Source organism: Palaemon carinicauda, chromosome 17 (genome assembly GCF_036898095.1).
Source record: "Palaemon carinicauda isolate YSFRI2023 chromosome 17, ASM3689809v2, whole genome shotgun sequence".
In the NCBI taxonomy this organism is placed as follows: Eukaryota; Metazoa; Arthropoda; class Malacostraca; order Decapoda; family Palaemonidae; genus Palaemon; species Palaemon carinicauda.
Genome location: NC_090741.1, coordinates 48,090,610 through 48,112,420, shown reverse-complemented (window position 1 = coordinate 48,112,420; position 21,811 = coordinate 48,090,610). Strand labels below are relative to the sequence as shown.

The following is a 21,811-nucleotide window of genomic DNA, read 5'->3' as shown; positions in this document are numbered from 1 at the left end:
TTTTTTCTTTTACAGAAACCATTTCTTCCATGATAGAATTTTTTTTCTTTTACAGAAACCATTTCTTCCATGATAGAATTTTTTTTCTTTTACAGAAACCATTTCTTCCATGATAGAATTTTTTTTCTTTTACAGAAACCATTTCTTCCATGATAGAATTTTTTTTCTTTTACAGAAACCATTTCTTCCATGACAGATTTTTTTTTTCTTTTACAGAAACCATTTCTTCCATGATAGAATTTTTTTTTTCTTTTACAGAAACCATTTCTTTCATGATAGAATTTTTTTCTTTTACAGAAACCATTTCTAAAGAATACGTATATATATGAAAAAGAGCAACGAGAAAACCGTAATATTTCATAGACTTTCAATTTCAAATTTTCAATTTTGATTTCAAGAAGAAGAATCTGTCATCATCATCATCTGGTTTTTTTTTTTGGATGGTGTTTATTATATATCTCTGGCATCAATTGTTCATTTTGTTAGTGATTAAGGTATGAAGAATTATTGGTATTATTGTAAGTTTCTTGAATAAGACAATACTTGATATTATTTTTTTTTCTTTTCAAACGTGACCATGAAGCCATGACAGTACTGAAATCATCGAAAATATATACGTTATGTAGAATTTAAATATATTTTTTATTTCGTGAACGATTTAGGAATTTGGTAGTTTCTATTGATAATTATGACGGACAGTATATATTTGTTATAGCACTATAAGTAATGAAGAAAATAAATAGTTTTATCCCTAGCTTACATTGCCCTGTATTACAGTAAAATAATACCCAAAAATACTAAATTTAACCTGAAGTTCCCCACTCAACCTATATTAGGAGCCGTACTTACCTTTCTGGGGGTGTGTGTATGATGGTGGCCGACTAAGAATACGGCGGTGTAAACGGGGTCGCAGGGTGGCGTTAACCCCCCACTAGCCAAATAAGTAAGATCATGGCTTGTAGGTTAGGTTAGGTGGGGGAGAGTTTTCGTTAGTTGGTGTCCATTTTTAATACGCCGGAGGAACTGGCTGCAGAGCCTTTGTATATCAGCGGCCAGTTCCTCCTACGTGGATTAAAAATGGACATCAACTAACCTAAACTTTCCCCCCTAACCTAAACTTTCCCCCCTAACCTAACCTACAAGCCATGTCCTTACCTACTTTCCTAACGGGGGGCAAACGCCCCCCTGCGACCCCCCTCAAACTGCTGTAATCTAAGTTAGCCATAATAATATATACAGGTGGCCGTTATCATAAGTAAACTCCACTGGCCGCTAATACACAAAGGCTCCCTTACCTGTGCGGGCTATGACACACCCTGCAACCTTCCCTTAGATTGCAGTATTCTTAGCTTACCCTAAGACTATAGCTTACAACAAGACTAGGTTTCAACCTTGTGTTTGCTTCCCAACTGGGCTTGACTCCTGGTGAGGTACTGTAACACTAAATCATATTTATTTCTATTCTCATACAAACCATTGTTCTTGTTCTTTACTTATATGAGTGGAATAACAGGAAGGGGTGAAATACGGGAGTAATTTTTAATGGTGTAGACAACAGGCAGAGGAGTTACCCTGTTGGCCGCAGGCTTCCAGCTCACTCTTACCTCAATTGAATTTCAGCCTTCACAGAGAGAACTTGTTCTTCTGGCTGTGCCAGTTTACGCTTTTCATTACATTTACTTTGATTTTAAGGGCTGCTTTTCCGGTCCTGTACAGCAGGGGAACCCTACTCTCTACAGGACCTTCACTGTCATATTGTATGCTTTCTAAGGTATTCAGCCTTTTACACCTCATGTTGCTCGTTTATTGTCAAATTCACACTCTCGAATCGCTTACAGAACAAGAACGTCTTCAGTTTCCTCTTCAAAGCCTTAATATCTTGAGTCTTTCAGATGTCTGGTGGGAGCTTATTGTATGGTGTTTGGTGCCGCATCGCATATAAATTCTGTTGCATTTTCTTCCAGCTATGTGCTTGCTGTTTGTTTTTCATGGTGCGAACATGTCCAGTGATCCTGCCTAATACCTGTAGGGCATATATAAGGTAGACCCTCACAGGTTATGCCGGGCATGGCGGGTCTTATATGCTCTGAAGTGTCCCCCTGTGAGGAGTGTAGGGAGTAGCCATACTCCCGGTGGGAATTGTCCAGCAGAAGGAAGAAGGCTAAAAGGAATTCTTCACCTTTAGGGACTTCCCTGAAGTTCAGGAAGTCCAGGCCTACTTCTTCTTCCCCAAGAACTCACCTTTCTGACTCTTCCATGCTATGTTTCTCTGGAGGAAGGTTGAATAAGAGCGATGGTCGTCTGACTTGCAGTCAACCTCTGGGACAAGGAGGCTCTGTTGCTTCCCCTATCAAAATGGCTTTGCTTCCGCCTGAGGAGAGCTCCGTCCTTAGGGCGGGGGCATCAGAGACATCCTTAGCACTGGAGAGGGGAATAAGAAGATATCCAAGAACACTTTCGTTCTGTCTTCGGGAAACAATCAGATGTGCCTGCCCTGCTCCCAGTGAGGGGATAGAAGTATCATCCAGATCACATACTCACAAAGTCAAGGTTATTGGATCCACCCAAGACTTCGGGAAGAACCTGTCGGCAGGAGTCTGGAAACACCAGGCAACATTCACTGCCCAGTATCTGTAGAAGTATACCCTTTTCTCAGCCAGAGTGTTAGCTGCTCCACAGGGTGTTTGAACTAGCCTAGATCTCTCAGGGGACAAGAAGTATCTCGTGTAAGATAGCGATTGTGACCTAAGACTGGAACGAAAGGTAAGAATATCTGGCCTTATTCCTCTTCTTTCGTCACCCCCCTTGGGGTACTGCTGTGGTACTGTTATTGGAGACCCATCATCGATCTTTCTCCTCTGAACAGGTGTGTTCTACAAAATCGATTCAAGATGGAGATGCCAAGCACAGTTCGTGAAGCAGTCAGGAAAGACGACTTCATGCTCTCTGTCGATCTCAAGGACGCTCACTTCTAAATACTGATCCAATAATGTAATAATGTGACAAAGTGCGTATGCTTCATGCTAGAGTGAGTTGAGTACCAGTTCAAAGTCTTGCGCTTCGGACTGTCAACCAGTCCTCAAGTGTTCACACGTTTGTACCCTGGTCTCAGCTAGAGCCCATTTGAAAGGGATTCATCTGCTGTGATATCTCAATAATTGATTGATCATTTCGTCTTTAAGGTGACAGTTGCTCCAGGATCTAGACAAACTTCATGCCTTTTGCATGGGACAATGCAGTACAGCTGTCAGGGGAAAGTAGAAGTATCAGTGGTCCCTACCGGGGGTTCACCTATATGCAGTTGACTTAATACCATTATGCAAATGTATGCTTGGAACTTCACTGATATACAGTTCATGAAGTGTGTGGCTGTACTTAAACCTGGCTATTATTTTTTTTAGTAATTTTCAACCTTTGTTGGAAAAGATAAATAGTAAACCCAAAAGGCCCCAACAGGGAAAGTAACCCTGTGCAGAAAAAAAAACAGATGTAAAGAATAGACTATAAAATAGGAATAAGAAAATTATAATATAGATTAAGATAGATTGCAATGATAAATAGATTAGCAATGTTAAATAGATAAATAACAAATAAACTATGAATTGAAATGCATATCTACTTGCTCAATACAAAATTGTTTGAACCTCTGATAAATTCAGTCATATGTACTATTTTCTTATTTTTAGATGTGTATTGAGTAGCTGCTATCAAATACAAGTCAAAGGAAATTTGAAGGTTTTCCGGCAACCCAGAGTGAGCAGTGGAAATTTTTAGAATCTTACACACAGACAATGGCAGAACAAGTACTGTTAAGGTATTTATCAAGTGAGAATAGTCAATTGATACAATAGATAATTAGTACATTATGATCTCAAGAAAGATCTGAAAGAGATTTAAATATTTACTGATGTTCTGAAATTTCCATAGATCTTACAGGTATTAGATCTTCAAGGTTTTGTTTCTACGCATGTAAAAACGTTTTGCCCTCTAGAATAAGGAATGTCTTCAGCTGAGCCTGAATGGGCGTTGAATTCGTTAATGTAATAGCTAACGACTGGTGGTGAGTGAGGGTGAGTAGCCCCCCAATCCTTTTCTGAAAAAGATTCTTCACTTAAGTCATATTCTGTAATGAGTACAAACATACAGTTACTACCTTTCCAAAGGCTTTGATCATTTCTTCATTCGAAGTGTACGGTTTGATATGACAAACCTGGAGCTTTTTATATGCATTATTATTTCGTCGAAGCTGAAAACTAGTCGAAACTGAGTTAAACAGGGTTTAACTACCCACCGCTAGTTAATGGGACTAGCGAGGGGTGTGTTTACCCTCCCCCGCTTCCACCAGCACTGGTGACTAACCGCCACTTTTTAATCACAACAGGACTTTAAGGGGTTTGGTGCTGGCGGGCCAGTATGATTAAAGAGCTCCAGGTTTGTTTTGCTTGGGAAAATACAAATTACTTCCAAATTGTCATTTGTCCCAGTGCAAAACCTTATGCTTGGTACTGATCGGTGGAAAATCTTCACGTGTGGCTGTCCGAGTAGATCGGGAAGTGGGGGCAGTTCTCTCGGGGTGTCTATGAGCAGATGTAGAAGGTCTGGAACCACTGCATGCTGCCGTAGCAGAGCTATTTGGGTCATCATCAGATCTTGTAATCCCCTCACTTTGTTCAGTATCCTCTTTACTAGGCAGAAAGGGGGGAATGCATAGACATCCACATTGTCCCATGGGTGTTGGAAGGCGTCCTCCCAGAATGCTAGTGGGTCTGGTACTGGTGAGCAGTACACCGAATGTTTTCTGGTTGAGAGACGCCACGAACAGATCTATCGTCGGCGAACCCCACAAAGTCAAGACTTGGTTGGTTATCTGTTGATTTAAAGACCACTCAGAACCAACTGTCTGAGTCCTCTTGCTCAGATTGCCTGCCAATAAGTTCTTGCCAGGAGTGAACTGGGCTGTTAGGGTTACTGAGTTTTCTTACGTCCATCTGAGGATTTCTACAGCTAGTTGACATAGGGCTGTGAAGAAGTACCTCCTTGTTTGTTTATGCAAACTACCATGGTAGTGTTGTCACTCATCAAAACTATGTGGTGCCCTGGAAGGAGCTTATGGAAATGTTTGGGAGTCAGAATAGCAGCTGTCATCTCTAGGAGGTTGATTTTGCTTCTCCTTCCAGATTCAGACTGTAGCCCGGATGCTGTCAGGTGTAACAGATGAGCCCCCCACCTTTCTTTTGATGCATCTGTGAAGAGCATCAACTCTGGGGGAGAAAAGAGAAGGTCTACTCCCTTGCGTAGGTTGGTATCTAACACCCACCAGCTCAGGTCTCTCTTCTGCTTGGTTCCCACTTTCACTATAGTGCCTGGTGGGTCTGTGTGCTGTGACTAGAAGGTCTTCAGCTGCCACTGAAGTGACCGAATGTAGAGACAGCCGTGTGGAACCAACTTCTCCAGAGAAGTTAGGTGTCCTAACAGCTTCTGCCATCGATGTGCTGGCAGTTCGTCTCTCATGAGAAAGTCCTGGGCTACCTCTTTCAGTCTCTTTGCCTAGCGTGGTCTCGATTCTCATAGATATACCATGTCATGGACCGGTTGCAGTTAGGACTTCTCGAGATTTATTAGGATCCCCAGATCCTGACAAAAGGCCAGAAGTTTTCCTAGATGGAGAAGAAGGTTCTCCCTCAAGTCTGCAAGAATCACCCAGTCGTCTAGATAACAAAGGAGACGAAGGCTGTTCTTGTGTGCCCAAGTGGATACCAGAGTAAGACTTTTGTGAACACTTTAGGTGCTGTGAACAGGCCAAAGCACAGCTCCTTGAACTGGTATATCTATTCGTCTATGATAAAGCACAGGTACTGTACATCGTTGATGAGGTATCGATTAGGATTTGGAAGTACATGTTTTTCCGGTCCAACGAGATCATGAAGTTGTTCGGTCTGACAGCCTGTCTGACCATCTGTGCTGTATGCATTTTGAACGTAGTCTGTTGGACAAACTCGTTCAGGGCTGAGAGGTTTATAACGGGTCTCCAGCCTTCAGGCGCCTTTTCTTCAAGAAATAAGTGACTGTAAAAGCCTGGAGACCCTCCCGTGATCTCTTAGAGAGTGTCCTTTTCTAGCATGGTCGTGACTTTGGCCTGAAGGATCTGGTCCTTTGCCGATCCCTTGGCATAGGACTTTGTCATTGTTGGACTTTAGGTCAGTGGAGGGGGAGAGTCGATGAAAGGGATTTTGTACCTCTTTCTTAATATGGAAGTCGACTATGGGTTGGCTCCATAGTCCATCCATCTCTGCCATCTGCTCATTAGTCATCTTCTGTACCAGTGGATTGGTAGGGTGATTGCTCTCCCTTGTGTGGTTATCCTCATTTGGATTTCTTGCTTTTCCCTTTGTGTCCTCTTGGACGAAAGGAAAACTTCTAATCTTGCCATTTCTTCTTTGGAGCGCTTTTCTTCTGGCTGCCTTACGGTTTTGGAGAGGGTTGTCTCTACCTTGCAGGTGCCTACTGGTAAGAGCGAGAGGAGACAACCTGGTAGAGGAGGGTGTCTTGGCTGACCCTTCTCTATCGGTTTGCTACACTCTCAATTTCCTCCCCGTTAAACAGGGTGGGTCCATCCATTAGGGCGTTACGCAGCGTCATTTCCTCTCTTCAACAATTGTCCCTGAAATTTTGAGATAACTGCGTCTCATTGCCTCAACACCCAGTCTCAAGACCCATTTCACCCAATGGTTAACCATGTACTCTGTCAAGAATTTGAGTGTCCTTGCACCCAAAAGAAGGAAAGAGGATAATGTCTCCTTCCTCTTTGGAGTGGAGAAGTCCTTGTTCTTGACAAGATAGCCGACCGTGCCCAACCAATGGTCCAGACATGAGAGGCAGATAAGGCACACTTTGCAACCCGCTCCATAAAGGCAGCATCCGCAGCAGAGAATTGGACTGGTAGAGTTGTCAGTCTCCCCAAAGATGACTGGGTCAACGATATGATGGCTGGAGCCAGTGGTAGGGGGGAAGGATCATCTCTTATTACGGTACCTCGTTGTACTTCCTCTGCCTTACGCAAGTCAGAGGAAGTATCCTGGAGAAATCCACCAATTGAAGAGAACGGGGAAAACCTTCCACTTGAGCATATGCTCTCTTCTTTACTGCCTTTAATCCCCTTCCCCATGGTAAAGCTACCTTGGGTTTGGTGGGTTTCGGAGCGCCTAAAAATTGGTCCAGGACTGCATCCTTTCCCTCGGTTAGAACATCATGCAGCTCTTCCAGGTTGTTCACCTTCCTGATACATACCAGAACTTTCAAAAAGATTTGGTCGGCATCTTTTTGTTTTGAAGGGGCCATGCAGTCTTTCCATGACCAGGTGTTGAAAGAGCTAGAGCGTCCTTCTTCACCTTTTCTACCTGGACGAGTGAGTCCTGCGTACTTCTCTAACAGGAATATTGTACTTCAGTATCTGGAATAGAGATGACATTTTTCAAGGATGTGTTCAGCCAGTGACCATGGGCCAGTGGCTGAGGGATTGTGGTCCTGTGCTTAAGAGCCAAGACTTACTTTCCACATCGATCAACAGAGAAAAGGGTACTTGGTATTTCTTCTGTGTCTGGCTTCATCGCTGCCGGAGATTTTCCTCTTACTGGTGACATCATGGCTGGGCCGTCATCAGCCCGTAATTATATTTCAAGTTTTTGTACTTGAGCCAGAATATACAGCATATTGGACCCTCAACCTTCACAAAGTTTGAGGGTACTCAGGATTTTTGGTTCCTATGCATATATAAACCTTTTGTTCTTTTAAAATAAAGACTGTCTTCTCTGGAAGCTGGAACAACCGTTACATTTGTTAACAAGATATGTGGTGCAGGTGGGCAAGTACTCCACCCACCCTCCTGTCAAAGACTTTTCATTTTTGTATTAGTCTGTAATGACTATGGATGTACTGCTATGCTCTTATTGATGGCTTTCATTCTCATCATTATACTTTTCAGAGAGTAGAGGAGTGTTTTGATTCGTGAGGCTAACCATGGATGTTCGATTTCTTAAATACGAGGGAAAGGGTGGCCATTGCATACCATTTATGGCAAGACTAGCGGTAGACACACTGCACTTCCTGCAATAGTTATAAGGTATCTGCAGTCTTCCCCCTGTGCCAACTGCAGATCATGGCCTCCCGTTCAGTGGCAGGCTTACGCTTTGAGGAGGGAGGAGGCCAAGTTTTCTCCGGTGGCATGCTTGGCATTATGCCCAAGTTGATGCTGAAGATGCTTTATACCTCCTTCCTGTCTGCATAAAGTTCACCTGCCACTAAAGCTACCATGTATAGGCCCCTGTTTTTGTCTCCATTAAGTATGCAGGAGGAGAGGGAAGATCTTCAATTTGCATCAGCAGGTTTTGCAGCTTTGGTGTAGACTGGTGTTCCCCCAGTGATTGCCTCACTCTAGCAAGCAGTGGGAGCTCTCCTATTGCTATGCAGATCACTGACAATGAGTTTGAACTAAGGGAGGCTTGCAGGTAGGCCCTTGATGTCTTTTTTGAGGGAGCTGGTAGCTAAGGCTGCCTCCCCTCGGTGTCTCCAATGCCAGTAGCCTCAGGTGTTACCCGTGCTGATCCTGGAGCATGTGTGAAGCCCAAGAGGGCTTAAGAGAAGACTCTCTCACCTGTGGTTATGACAGTGCTGTTGCCAAAGGGTGAAAAAAGGCTTGTACCGGTAATTTTAGTGCCCAAACCTAAATATGGACATAGGAAAGGTCAGGGCCTATTAAAACATGTGCCTGTATCCCTGGTGCCTATCACCTTTGTGCCAATAACTTAAGTACTGCTTACTTTGTGCCTTTTACCCCTACCCCAGTAACCCCAAGACCCGTGGCTCAGTCCCCACTGTGCTTGTGATCCCTGTGTTTGTGTTGCTAGTTCTAGAAACTGTGCGTGCCACTTGCCCTGTGAGTGTTGTGGTTTCTGTCAGACCAAGCTGTGTGATTTCTCTCCTTAGAGGAGCTTCATCTATAGTTGTTCAAACCTCAACTTTGCTGGTTGCAGAGCCTGAGGAGGCATTTAGTAAGAAGCAGGAGCATGCTGATGCTACTTCTAATAAGAAAAAGATGATATTGAAGTTCAGGAATTTCAGTTGTAGTCACAAGAAAGGCGGTTTTGACGACACCGCCTCTTCTTTGGGTCGGTGGAGTTGGATAACACCCTGGTGGTCCCTGGGCCGGAAGCCAGATGGTACAGAGTTACATGGCCTCCTGCATACCTGTGTACACCCTCTGTTATTCATGTGTTGGAAGAGCTTGTACACACTCCTTTACCTCTCTTACCTGGATGGTGAATTGCTACCCCCTTCTCTGATTGGAGCACTGCTGTAATCCATATTTAAAAGATGGCACCTCTTGAGGTCGTCATTACGTGCTTGAGTGTAGCTGACATCCACGGGGTAGTGGTTTAGGGGCTGCGCCCCTGTGCACACATGTACTGGGTTAATGTTCCCAACAGAGCGAAAAGCATGAGGTACTTTTGCTCTACCTTGATAGATGCTAGAGATCTCTCTCCTCATGATTGCTGGCCAGATCCCTCATCAGATCCAATTTATAGTTCAAGTTCTGTCCTTGAGTCAGAACATTTGTTTTATGGGATGGGAGAAGATCTTTGAAACAGCCTACCAAACACTATCTATGTGAGGTATGAGGGTACTCTGGATTCTTCAGTCCTTCAAGTAGGCTTCTTCAGTCCTTCAAGTAGGCTTCTTCAGTCCTTCAAGTAGGCTTCTTCAGTCCTTCAAGTAGGCCTACTGAACCTTGACCCGGTACCAAGGAAAGCTGCTTGATGGCTCCGACTAGTGGTCAGGTACCATGACATACTCCTCCAAAGCAACAGGGCTTACAACTCCTTACATTATGGAAAAGCACAGGAGACTTGTGCTGTCTGGTGAAAAGTCAGTGATCTTTCTGGCACACGAACCGGTAAACGAATTTACTTTTGAAGAGGAGGGAGGCCTTGCTACGTAAACGGATATTGGTTTTATACAGATACTGTACTTTTTTTTTTATTTTTTTGTGTTATTTTATTCATTTTATACTAATGTTATATTTATATTAACTACTGTGCAGTACTGTTTACAAAATACCATAATTTATGGTAGTAATATAGATATAGGCTATGTGTACGGTTAGATAGAACAGTGAGATTCGATCCAACGAAAACAGTGATCACTTACGAGTGTTACCTTAGCTAATTAAGCTGTATTGTAGTGATAGTACTGTTACATATATTACTGTAGTATCCACTGCAGTATCAGGACATGTTGTTAGATAAAAACAACAGTACTTTGTTGTTACTGTACATATTACTGTACATGTAGGCCTACAGTACTTATAAGTGTGGCGATGACTTATGTGTACCATAGTCTTACTGTGTACGCAGTACTGTGCACAATACTGTACTTATATTGTGATAGAAACCAAGTAAAAACAATACTAGGCAGTACAGGGGATTACTTACAGTAGTGTGTTAGTTGACTGCACGTAGGTAATAGGCAGTGAGTTGGTAGGTGAGGAGTTAGCACACCCTGGAGCAGCAAGTTCGTGGATTCTCAGTTTTTCCGACTGTGTTACCTAACCCCTGTGCATAAGAAGGACTAACTGTATGGGTCTACATCACTCATTCCAAGAAGTCGCATGCAAACGGCTGTGGAGATGTGAAGGATGACTCGTATGATTTGCTGATCCACCGCACAGTCTCCAAGGGCTCCAGTTCTTCATGGGTGTCTGATGTTTGGCTGCCTTTTCTCAGGGACTGCACTGGAGATATCTGGATGCCTGTGATGGCTTTCTGTAGCTGTGTACCTGGAAAGTGGGCCATCTTCTGTGAGTAGTGTCGTAAGAGTGGGTGCTTCTCCAGTCGGAGCATCTCTGTTGCAGATGATGATTTTTCTCATCTACTTTCATTAAGAGGAGTCCCACTAGGGGGGTTCAATCCAATATAAATATGTCTGCTACCCTATTAAATAGAAAGATGGGAATATTCTGCTTCCCATCCCAAGATGCTTTTGCTTGGAGAGTGGATAACATGCTTCAGAATTGGTCGTATCTGGATTTCTGCACTTTCCCTCCAACATCAAAAAATTGGCCAATAACAAACAAGTCTCAAGATTTGCAGAATGACCCTAATAGTTAGGTTTTGGCCTTATAGGAGTGGTTTACAGATCTGAGGCCTCTGCTCTCAGAAGTTCCAGGAAGATCACCATGTAAGACAGATCTCAAACATCCTCAGATTCCAGTAAATCATCTAAACCCCCACATGTTTCAGCCAACCGTGCGAAGTCTCTTTGTCATCACCCTCTAAATCTACTTTAGTTACTAAGAAAAATCGGCTAAGTTATATCGACTGCAGTTATTTACTGTATTCGTTTTGAGAAGTGATTTTAAAAAGGTTTTTTGCACAGACAGGGTATTTACTGTAGGGTTTAGTTAATTTAACAATGGTTTCTTAGAATTGGATTTTGTTTTAAAGCACCACTGAAGCAGCTGTTTTTTGTGGGGTTTTGTATAATTAACTCTAGATGTTTGTTGATAACTTCTGAATTGAAATTTTTCAACACTATTCTCTAACTGGGTTGCATTTTTTTTTTCAGACTATTCCTTCCAAAAGGAGTCAACAAGTTCTAACATCAAGAATATGGGTTACGGAAGGCTTTTCATGCTTTAAATCTTCTAATCAAGACGGCATAGATGAGTTTTTCTTATCAAATTTAAATGTAAGTAACCAATGGCCGTTTATTTAACTTAAACTGAGAATAGCAGTTGTATTGGAACATAGACATAGAATAACAATTCCATTGCTTATTAGCTCCTAATTGAAACTGTTCTGAATGTGACACATATAGCATCAGGGTCAAAGTATGCTTGAACTTCGTGGAAGTGCACCTCACAGTCCCTCTTTGCTTGCTCTATATCAATATTATGTACAAGTTTTTTTTCCACCATCAGAATTTATCATAATATTAAGTGAAGTAATGTTATCTTTAATGAAAGAAGATTTGAATAAGTTCAGCGTGCTTTTGTTTTGCGTGAGGGACTTTTGATAAGTATTACAAGTTGTATTAAGCTTTTTATTGACAAAATTTGTTTGGATGATAGACTATTGTTTGGAAGAAAGAAAGTAAACATAGCATTCTCCTTTTGTATAGAAAGCAAACATTAGTTTGTGAATCAGTAATTGTCTGTGTAGGCTATGAATTGTAAATATTTATTTTTATATTTCAGTTCACTGAAAGCTTTTTAAAAGACTGCAAAAATGAATCCGGAACTTCCTTTACAATTGCATTTCAAATGTGAAACTGATGAGACGTTATTAGTCTCACCTGTCTGTTATGAAGATGATTTGGTGGACTGTAGTGCTGATATTAAAGATCCATTATCAGCCTCTCCAGTAAATCACGAAGAAGAGGATTGGGTGGACTGTCGCACTGAAACTGAAGATCCTTTATCAATTTCTCCAATCAGTCGCGTAAAAAAGGAAGTTGCTGACTCCAGTGAAGCCACTAAGGATGTCTGCGTGTCTGTAGATCCATTTGTGGCATTCAAGGCAGAGCCAGAAATATTTGAGGATAATGAAGAGCCTCAAACATATGGTTGTAGTGAAGGTGAAGTGAAATATTCTTGTATAAAGGATTCGTCAGGTAAAGGCATTCTAGAGAATCATGTCAATGGAGACCGATTAATGAACTGTGAGGATGAAAATTCATGTCAGGAAAGTTATCTCGAAGGCAACATGAAAATTCTCCCGGGAAAAAAGAAGCCTTTCATGTGTGTAAGCTGTGGAAAGCAATTTGTCAAGAAAGTTAATCTCAAAATCCACATGGCAACTCATACGGGAGAGAAGCCCTTTAGTTGCCAGGTTTGTGGGAAAGCCTTTCCTGTGAAAGTTAGACTTATGAATCATATGAAAGTTCACTCAGAGGATAAGCCGTATAAGTGCAAAATATGTGGCAAAGCCTTTTCTCGGGTGAATTACGTCACAAATCACGCGAAGATGCACAGTGGTGAAAGGCCCTTTACATGCAGTGAATGTGGTAAGGGCTTCTGTGTGAAAACATATCTTACAAATCATATGAGGACCCATACGGGAGAGAAGCCCTTTAAGTGTAGTAAATGTGGGGAAGCGTATGCTTTAAGAAGTAGTTTGTTTAAGCATATGTGTAGTCACACAGGGGAAAAGCCTTTTGTATGCAATATATGTGGAAAAGATTATGATAAGAAGAGTAGTCTTGAAAGTCATAAGAGTGTTCACACGGGGGAAAAACCATTTATCTGTGGTGAATGTGGGAAAGCGTTTTCTCAGAAATTCAATCTTAGATGCCATATGAGAGCTCACTTGGGAGAGAAGCCATTTAAATGCAATGAATGTGGCAGATCATATGTGTATAGAAATCATCTCGCAAGTCATATGAAGATTCATCATACTGGAGAAGGCACCCTGTTTGATTGCAATGTGTGCGGGAAAAAATTTACTCACAGGAATGATCTGAAAAGACATATGAATAGTCATACTGGCGAGAAGCCATTTACATGTGTGATTTGTGGAAAAGGATTTACTGAAAGAAGTTCCGTTACTAAACATTTGAGGATACACACAGGAGAGAAGCCTTTTACTTGCCCTGAATGTGGTAAAGCCTTTTCTCAGAAAGGTCACCTCACAGTTCACTTGAAGTCTCATACCGGAGAGAAGCCGTTCAAGTGTAACGAGTGTGGGAAAGCGTACTCCCATAGAAGTAATTACATTAGTCACAGGATTAGTCATACTGGGGAGGAGCCATTTAGGTGTGGGGAATGTGGGAAAGCATTTTTTCCAAGAAGTAAACTGATGAGGCATATAAAAACTCATACTGGAGAGAAATCCTTCTTTTGCAGTGTATGTGGGAAAGGATATGTTGGCAAGCATGACCTTGCAAAGCATATGTTGACTCACACAATACCTCTAGGCGATACCAAGTTGGCCTAGCATAAATGAGGTGCAAATTACTGCTTTCAAGGGAATGGTGACCATCTGGAAAAGAGCCCTCGCATACAATTCTAGTAGAGCATAGGGGTGGAACGATAGACCCCATGCTGGGGTCCATTGCACCACTGATATAAATTGATACAAATTAAGGTATTAAAACAAAATGTAGCCACTTACCTCATGTGCTCTTGGGAAGCCTTCTTTTAGGAAAGGTTTTTTTGAGATTTGTATCAATTCACTTTGGGTGGAAATTACACATTTTTTATTTTTATTTTTGAAAAAGTAAGAGGATTTTATTTCACTAATTAACTGACAAAGTTGATTGATTAATGCGTCAATGGAGTCGAATAGTTTTAAGATGATATTGTACTGTCGGACTTGGGAGTGAGAACAACAGAGTACACATTTTTTGGCCTGTGAGGGAAATAGAATTTTCTGAGAGAACCTAGAGAATGCCTAACTGAAATCATGGTGGTTCATATAAAGCATATTAATATTTTTGGAAAATTTGTAAGTACATGATTATGTTAATAGGAGTATGACTTCAGAGAATTTGGAATTACCATTCAAGGTTTTAATGAGGTAGTTATAGTTGCTGGCAGGTGGAGGGTAGGCCCTGTCCCCTCGCCAAATAGAACAACCCTCACTTTGACTACTGCCACATAATATGGCTATTTTAATCTTTACTTTAGATCAAATAGATATGCTGCCAGATCGTCGTGTTTGAGGGAAATTAATGAAAGAAGCCAAGGATATGCATTGTTTCCTGATAGCTAAATGTAAAAGAGTTTTTTGTGCCACCTGCCGTTATCCAAGACATTTGTTTCTTTCGGTGGCAAGTCTGGATGATCTATCCTTTGCGAGTGTAGCCCTACAATGATGATGACAACATGAACCCGAGGAAATTGGTTTTACTTATACATCACATGTGCTTTGTCAGAGGAAAGAGTTCTGCTGCTACCGAGTCTGAAGGGGACGGACTCTGTGTATTCCTGATCCCAGAATGACCCTAATGATATATCACCCTGTTCCGTCTCTTCCAAGGAGTCTCTTTGAGAGCGTCCTAATGGGCCTGCACAGCCTTGGAGCTTGAGGTCTAAGAATTGTGCATAAGCTAGGGATCTGATCATGAAGATTGCTCCTGAGCCTCGGCCTCGGCTTTGCAAATAGACGTACCACATGACATTTTGGATGTCATGATTTATCCCCTTAACGGAGGAAGATCTTCTTCCGTTGAGCCAGAGTTTGAGTCCAAGATCCAGACTCTAGCCATTCATAACTCCATCTTTTCTTTACAAGAAGTGACAAGCAGGACACTGGCAAAACAATGACGCTACCTAGAGAACTCAAGACCCCCAGACAGTCTTTTCAAGGGCCAAAAGATTAAAGAAGATATTCAAGGATACTGTTTTCTTTGACTTGTGTGTGATGAGACGTGCTAATCAAATGAGAGGGTCAAAGAACCATCCTAATACGAGCGTGCAAAGTCAGGGATATTGGATCTGATCTAATCTCTAGGAAGAACCTTGGGAGTGACACAAGTCCTGAAGTCAGGAGGCTGGATTGATTGACCATCTTCGCTGCCCATTACCTATGGGAGATTACCCTCGGATCTATTGTATCCCTTGATAACTTTGGCCTCAGTCCTGCAGTAGCTACCGGACAAGTTATATTGCTAACCTATTTTCCTTATGGGACAAGAAGCTTCTCGTCCAAAGTAGCAGCTGTGACAAAAATTTATGAGGAGGGGTAAGAATGTCTAGCCTATCTCCTCCTCAATTGGAGTATAGTAGTCATGCTATTATCTGCTGGCCTGGACGCTAGATGCAGGCAAGTCCCACGAATGAGTAACGTGTCCTTACAGACAAGTTTTATATTGAAGTATATCCCCCCATCCTACTAGAGAAGTGAGAGGATGTGAGAAATGTATGAGAGCCCAGTTCTCATAATGACCATACATTCAGACAACACGTCCTTATAGGTATAGTTTCTTCCTCGACCGTCTACCAGTCTCCCAGCAGGGACTTAACCTACGCTCAGGATGTTAGAAGGTTGACTGGAGTCCTCACTTCCACTCCTCCACACGACAAAGTACATTGACATTTCCCCACGATAGTAAACCATCCAGTTTGGTTATAGGGACTTTTTCCTTCCCAAGGATAGGTCTCCTATTAAGAGATGAGGGTTTGTTTTTTTTCTCACCTATACAAACGAGAGTCCTTTAAGTTAGAGTTCCTGCTTCAACCACCATGCAATTCCTAAGTTAAGGTCAAAGTAATGGTTGCTCTGCCTAGTGAGTGGGCTGGGCCTACCCTCCATCCACAAGAAACTATAACTACCTTGTCAAAAGTTAAAATGGCCGTTACAGCTTTGCTAAAGTCATACTCCTATTAAAGGAGTCAGGTTTGCATGGGTAGGCACAATATAAATTACTTTTTGGGCTCAGCCATGTCGTCCTGATGGAAGGTTCCTTTAGGCAGCTTTCTAAGGGATATTTGGCTACAGTGATACTCCCAGAGAATTAACCACAGGTTTCCAGAATTCTAACTCCTGGCGCGAGTATCCTTAATATAACTTTAAGGATATTGCATAATATCAGGGGACGTATTTCTTGATACGACACATGGCCATCTTCACCCCAAATAGAGTTTACGTTTTGAGGGGGGAAGAGTGGCGAGTTTGAAGGGGAGACGTTATCAAGGTTACCCGGTGGATCCCCTCCCAGTACCACTACGGCGTACTATTCCTTTTAAAGTAGCCAATTAAGCACGGTGTTTCTCCCACTTCCTCTCAGTATGTTACTGTTTTCAAGGAATATTACAATGCAATCTCCAGCATCTTCATCCTCTAGAAAGTTGAGTATTTAATCTTTCCTGTGTATAATTTTTGGCTCCCTTCTCACAGTTGAATTAGCATAATTTAGGTGTGTTAAGCGGAGCAGAGCCAGCACTGGAGGCGGCCATTTTAGGACCACTGTCGTACGCCATAAATGCTTTATTTAGTTAGTAGTACAACGTTCCCGGTATTTAGCTATAAAGAAATTCTAGCTATTTAGGCAAAATTATACTAGTGAAGATAAGATTTACACTTGTTATATTTCCTCTTCTGATAAAATGTTTCGATCGTATACGATAGGGCCTCGGTGGTACTAGCGTAGCCGAGATCCCGACTCGAGTTAGGCTAGCCTAACGCGTTTTAGTATACTTTAGTAATGTTATCCCCGTTTAACCTCTCGTATCGTTTTATTAATTCGGTCGGAGATATAGATATCTCCTAGAATTACTATCATAATTCGATACTCATCTCTTTTAGGAAAATGAAGATAAACCTTTCCTTCCCCCTGAGTGCCGCCAGCCAAGGCGACAACCCTATCTTTCGTCATTGCCATTGAGTAGTGTACTCCGGCTTGACTGGGATAGTGTTTTCTGTCAATCCTCTTTGCCGGTGAGTATCGCGGCTTTGAATTACGACAGTAACTCAGGGTATTCTGTCTTGTTGCCGGCAACGCTACCGATGGGGGAATAGTCATTCCCCTGCCGGTTACATCGTTGCCGACATAGGAAGCTCGGCTTCCCTAGTCCACAACCGAAAGTGGGTAGTACAATTGCCACCACCTTTCTCCCTTGCGGACTAGAAGACATGTCTTATATCCGGCAATGTCTCAGGCTAGGGATTCGTTATTCCTCTGCCGCCCAAGACGGCGGCGGTATAGGAAACTATGTTTCCTTGATTTGCTGCCGAAGGTAGGAGGCATACCTGCCGCCTCCTTTTTATGTAAAATATAAGACCTTTTCTTCCCCTTCTGTCCTTTAGTGACGGCTTAGCCGTCACGATCCCTGCGGCCGGTATTCTACAATAACCCCGCTTGTCGGGCTGACTGGGTTACCGGCCGGGCTCCTACAAAGGCGGTTAGGTTGCCGCTTCGACCATCTCCCTAACGGAAGCAATGCTCCGTGAAAGGTTGAGCCGGCCCTGACGGCTGCCGGTGGGAAACCCATTACAACTTTGAGTATTCTTCAGTCTTCCTTTGGACTGCCATCCACAAACCCTGTAACCGGCAGTGCAGCCGGCAACAGAAATTGTGGCTGGATGGAAGCTAGAATCAATACATTGTCTCCCCTTCCAGGAGCAATTGGTTCCCTCTAGTGATAGAACTGAAGCTGAAGCTGTTTCCTCTACCGAATCCAGTTCTATCCCAACTGGTTCAGAAGTTGACTGTCTACGCTTCATCACTGAGAACCCAAAACCTACATCTCATGATTTTCTCGCCTTAGCAGCCAAGGAAAGGTTCAGGATCTCAAAAGACAACATCGACTTTATAAAATACAAGTCAAAGTCAACCAGAAGACAATATGAATCGTCTTGGAAGAAGTGGGTCTCTTTTGTCAAAGCAAACAGACCGGCAAAAATCTTGATAGACTTTTGCCTTTCCTTCCTCATCCACCTTCATGAACAAGGCCTGGCTTCCACCACAATAACTACGTGTAAGTCAGCTTTGACTAGACCTCTTCTTTACGCCTTCCAGGAGGACCTGTCAAACAAAATCTTCAATAAAATTCCGAAAGTATGTGCTAGACTCAAACCAGCAACCCCTCCAAAGCCCATATCATGGTCCTTGGACAAAGTCTTGCACTATGCTTCGAACTTGAACAAAAATTGTACTCTAAAGGATCTAACACAGAAAGGGATATTCTTGTTCGCTATAGCCTCGGGGGCTAGAGTTAGTGAAATAGTGGCCTTATCTAGAAACGTGGGTCATATTCAGTTCACAGAAGAAGGAGAACTGAATCTCTTTCCCGATCTTCTCGCCAAAAACGAGCTGCTCACCAAAAGGTGGGGTCCTTGGAGAATCTGCCCTCTGAAGGAAGATGTCTCTCTATACCCAGTAGAGTGTCTTAAGGTCTATCTTCGAATAACTTCAGACTTCAAGGAGGGACAGCTCTTCCTAGGAGAAACCTCAGGATCAAAATTATCCCTAAAACAACTGAGGGCGAAACACCTACTTTATTCGCAGAGCGAATCCTGACAGTACACCCGCAGGTCACGATCCTAGAAAAGTTGCTTCCTCGTTGAACTTCTTTCAACATATGGACTTTGATGGACTCCACTCATATACTGGGTGGAAATCTTCTATATAAACATTACGCGAAGCAAGTGCATGAAATAAAACACTGTGGGGGCGGCAGGTAGTTATAAAACCTGTCGTCTAGTGGTGCGATGAACAGTGGACTGTTTGGGACTTAACAGTAGCTGGGTGAACAGGTATTAGCATCTTTTGAGTGTAATACCTTTTAATGAAAGTCACTATGGTGATTCTCAGACTGTTCTATATAGGTGTAGAATCTAACTAATAACACCAGTGCCGTGTGAACATTCGTACAAAGTGTTGAAACATATCCAATATCTAAGTGAAATCAATCAAATAATTTCACAATAGTGAGTGGCACCATTGACTAATCCATAATATATGTATTTCTTCCCTTACAGGTTAAAAATATATGTACCCGAAGATGTTGAAATGTCAAAAGGATTCTATTTATGATACATTTGTTGTATTTTTATATTTGTCTATACAAATAAAATACATAAAAATGTATCTGCGTCTTATTCGCCTTTTTTTTCCTAAAAAGTTCCACTTTGTTCCTACGAAATACACACTTCGACGCCTTATAGTCGATATCGACAATTTCCCTGCCGGGGGCAGGAAGCCCTAAGTTAGTTCCAAACTTCGTGGATATGACAAATAACAGTAATGTCATATATATTAGGTCTGGGAGACCATATAAGGAACTCGGTCAAAGTAAAGGCACTTAAATAAACCCACAGCTATAGTACTTTCAAGTAATTCTCTGGTAAACTTCCATCAGGACGACATGGCTGAGCCCAAAAAACGATTTTGAGCAAAGCTAAAAATCTATTTTTGGGTGATATGGCCATGTCGTCCTGATGCACCCTCCCTCCTTTTAAAGAAGGAGTGTACAACTAACTAAGTAACAAAAGTCCCCACCCGAAACTACTCTATCTGCGGCTATCCATGCATAATTGCCACAAGGAATAGTACGCCGTAGTGGTACTGGGAGGGGATCCACTGGGTAACCTTGATAACGGCTCCCCTTCAAACTCGCCACTCTTCCCCCTCAAAGCATAAACTCTATTCGAGGTGAAGATTGCCATGTGTCGTATCAAGAAATACGTCCCCTGATATTGTGCGATATCCTTAAAGTTATATTAAGGATACTCGCGCCAGGAGTTAGAATTCTGGAAACCTGTAGTTAATTCTCTGGGAGTATCACTGTAGCCAAATATCCCTTAGAAAGCTGCCTAAAGGAACCTTCTATCAGGACGACATGGCTATATCACCCAAAAATAGATTTTTCGCTTTGCTCAAAATCCGTTTTAAGATATGTAATATTTTCCAGTATTTTATATGTAAAGACGAATGCAATGCTGCTATGGTATATTAATATTCTTTGATAGTAAAATTATTATGATTAAATCTCGCTTCTCAAACAGTGTATGAATTTCAACGTTTTAGTCCTGAGAATGTACTCTACAGTATTTACTTTTAAAGACATGAATGGAGAAAGTTTTCAAATTAATGTATTCCGGAAAACAAGACTTTAATGACAGAAGAAGCATTCAAATCTGTGTTAAATATCAGGAACCCAATAATGGCAGTTCTTTCTTGCTTTAGCTGATGTACAGTTCTTGGCTTGGTTTTCGGTATACCAGTGTTAGCAGAGAGCAAATTAAGATGCACACTAACCAGTATCTTTACATAAAGGAAAGATATACAAGAAAATTCTTTTATGGCAATACTCTTTGAAGCCACTCTCCTCAAGAATAAATCAAAATGTCTGATATCTGCCGAGGAGAGAGAAATAATATCTGCTAAGGAAAGATAGAAGATAAAGGCATTTAATTTTTTTTAAGTGAAACATCCGTAAGACATTATCTTCTTGCAAGCGGTGTTAAAGGGCTAGGTTGGTGATGGAAGGATTACTGCTACTGACACTTGAGGGCAAACAAGTAATGGTGAAAATGGAATCCATCTTGATTGTTCTTCTCATAACTCAACAACAAAGTCTGGCTCTATGGCAGTGTTTTGTAGGGCTTCGTAATCTTTTAAATCTTGATGAAAGTGCTTTGGTAGGGGGTTTTCCCTGTTTTGAAGAGTTTAACCTGAAGTTAGACTTGATCATGAAATTTGCGCAACAGTAGCCTTTTGAAAAGTACCAACCTTAGAGTTAAAAATTACATCTTAAGTGCAATAGATTTATAACCTCAAGTTCATTAACTTTTATTAATTTTCCAAGGAATTTCAATATTTCCTTTTCAGTGTGGCTGCTGTCTACATTGAGGTGGAGAGACAACCGTTTTTTAATTATTTTTAAGTATTTCAGCTTTTGATTCTTGTTAAAAGTTTAAAGAACATTGTCAGCAATCCATTTTTACTGAACTTACCCTCATACTGTTCTTGCACATGCCATTCCCAGTTTTTCAGAGCTGTAAAGCCTTCATTTTATAACAAGGAACAATAGACGTTTCGGGTCTTCTCGAGTTACCTAGGTTCACAGGAGGACATAATATTTACAACGCTCCAGACCGCTCAGACACCCTCTATAACGTTAACAAGACTAAAATTACTGCCATATCCTTGCGTACACAGAATCTATAACGTTTACAAAGCTTCCAGAATCCTAAAATTACTGCCAGGACGAAAAAGGTCGTTGGGGTTCCCTAGATCCGCAAATTGTTTCACTGGTATTACGAGTGCTATCAAGATGGTTTGAAAGAAAATGACATATCCTTCAATCCATATT

At 41.8% G+C, this 21,811-nt stretch overlaps 1 protein-coding gene across 2 annotated transcripts; it reads left to right on the top strand.

The window, feature by feature from the left end:
• Positions 1-382: 382 nt before the first annotated feature.
• LOC137656724 (oocyte zinc finger protein XlCOF6-like) lies at positions 383-14,641 on the top strand. Of its 2 annotated transcripts, XM_068390962.1 has the most exons (4): positions 383-494; positions 3,687-3,814; positions 11,620-11,742; positions 12,251-14,641. In XM_068390962.1, the coding sequence occupies exon 4, from the start codon at positions 12,282-12,284 to the stop codon at positions 13,986-13,988; it is 1,707 nt and encodes a 568-aa protein (XP_068247063.1). In that variant the 5' UTR covers positions 383-494; positions 3,687-3,814; positions 11,620-11,742; positions 12,251-12,281; the 3' UTR covers positions 13,989-14,641. The 2 variants fall into 2 exon arrangements, with proteins under 2 accessions (XP_068247063.1, XP_068247064.1); XM_068390963.1 differs by lacking the exon at positions 3,687-3,814 and having other exon boundaries at positions 432-494.
• The last annotated feature ends 7,170 nt before the right edge of the window (positions 14,642-21,811 follow it).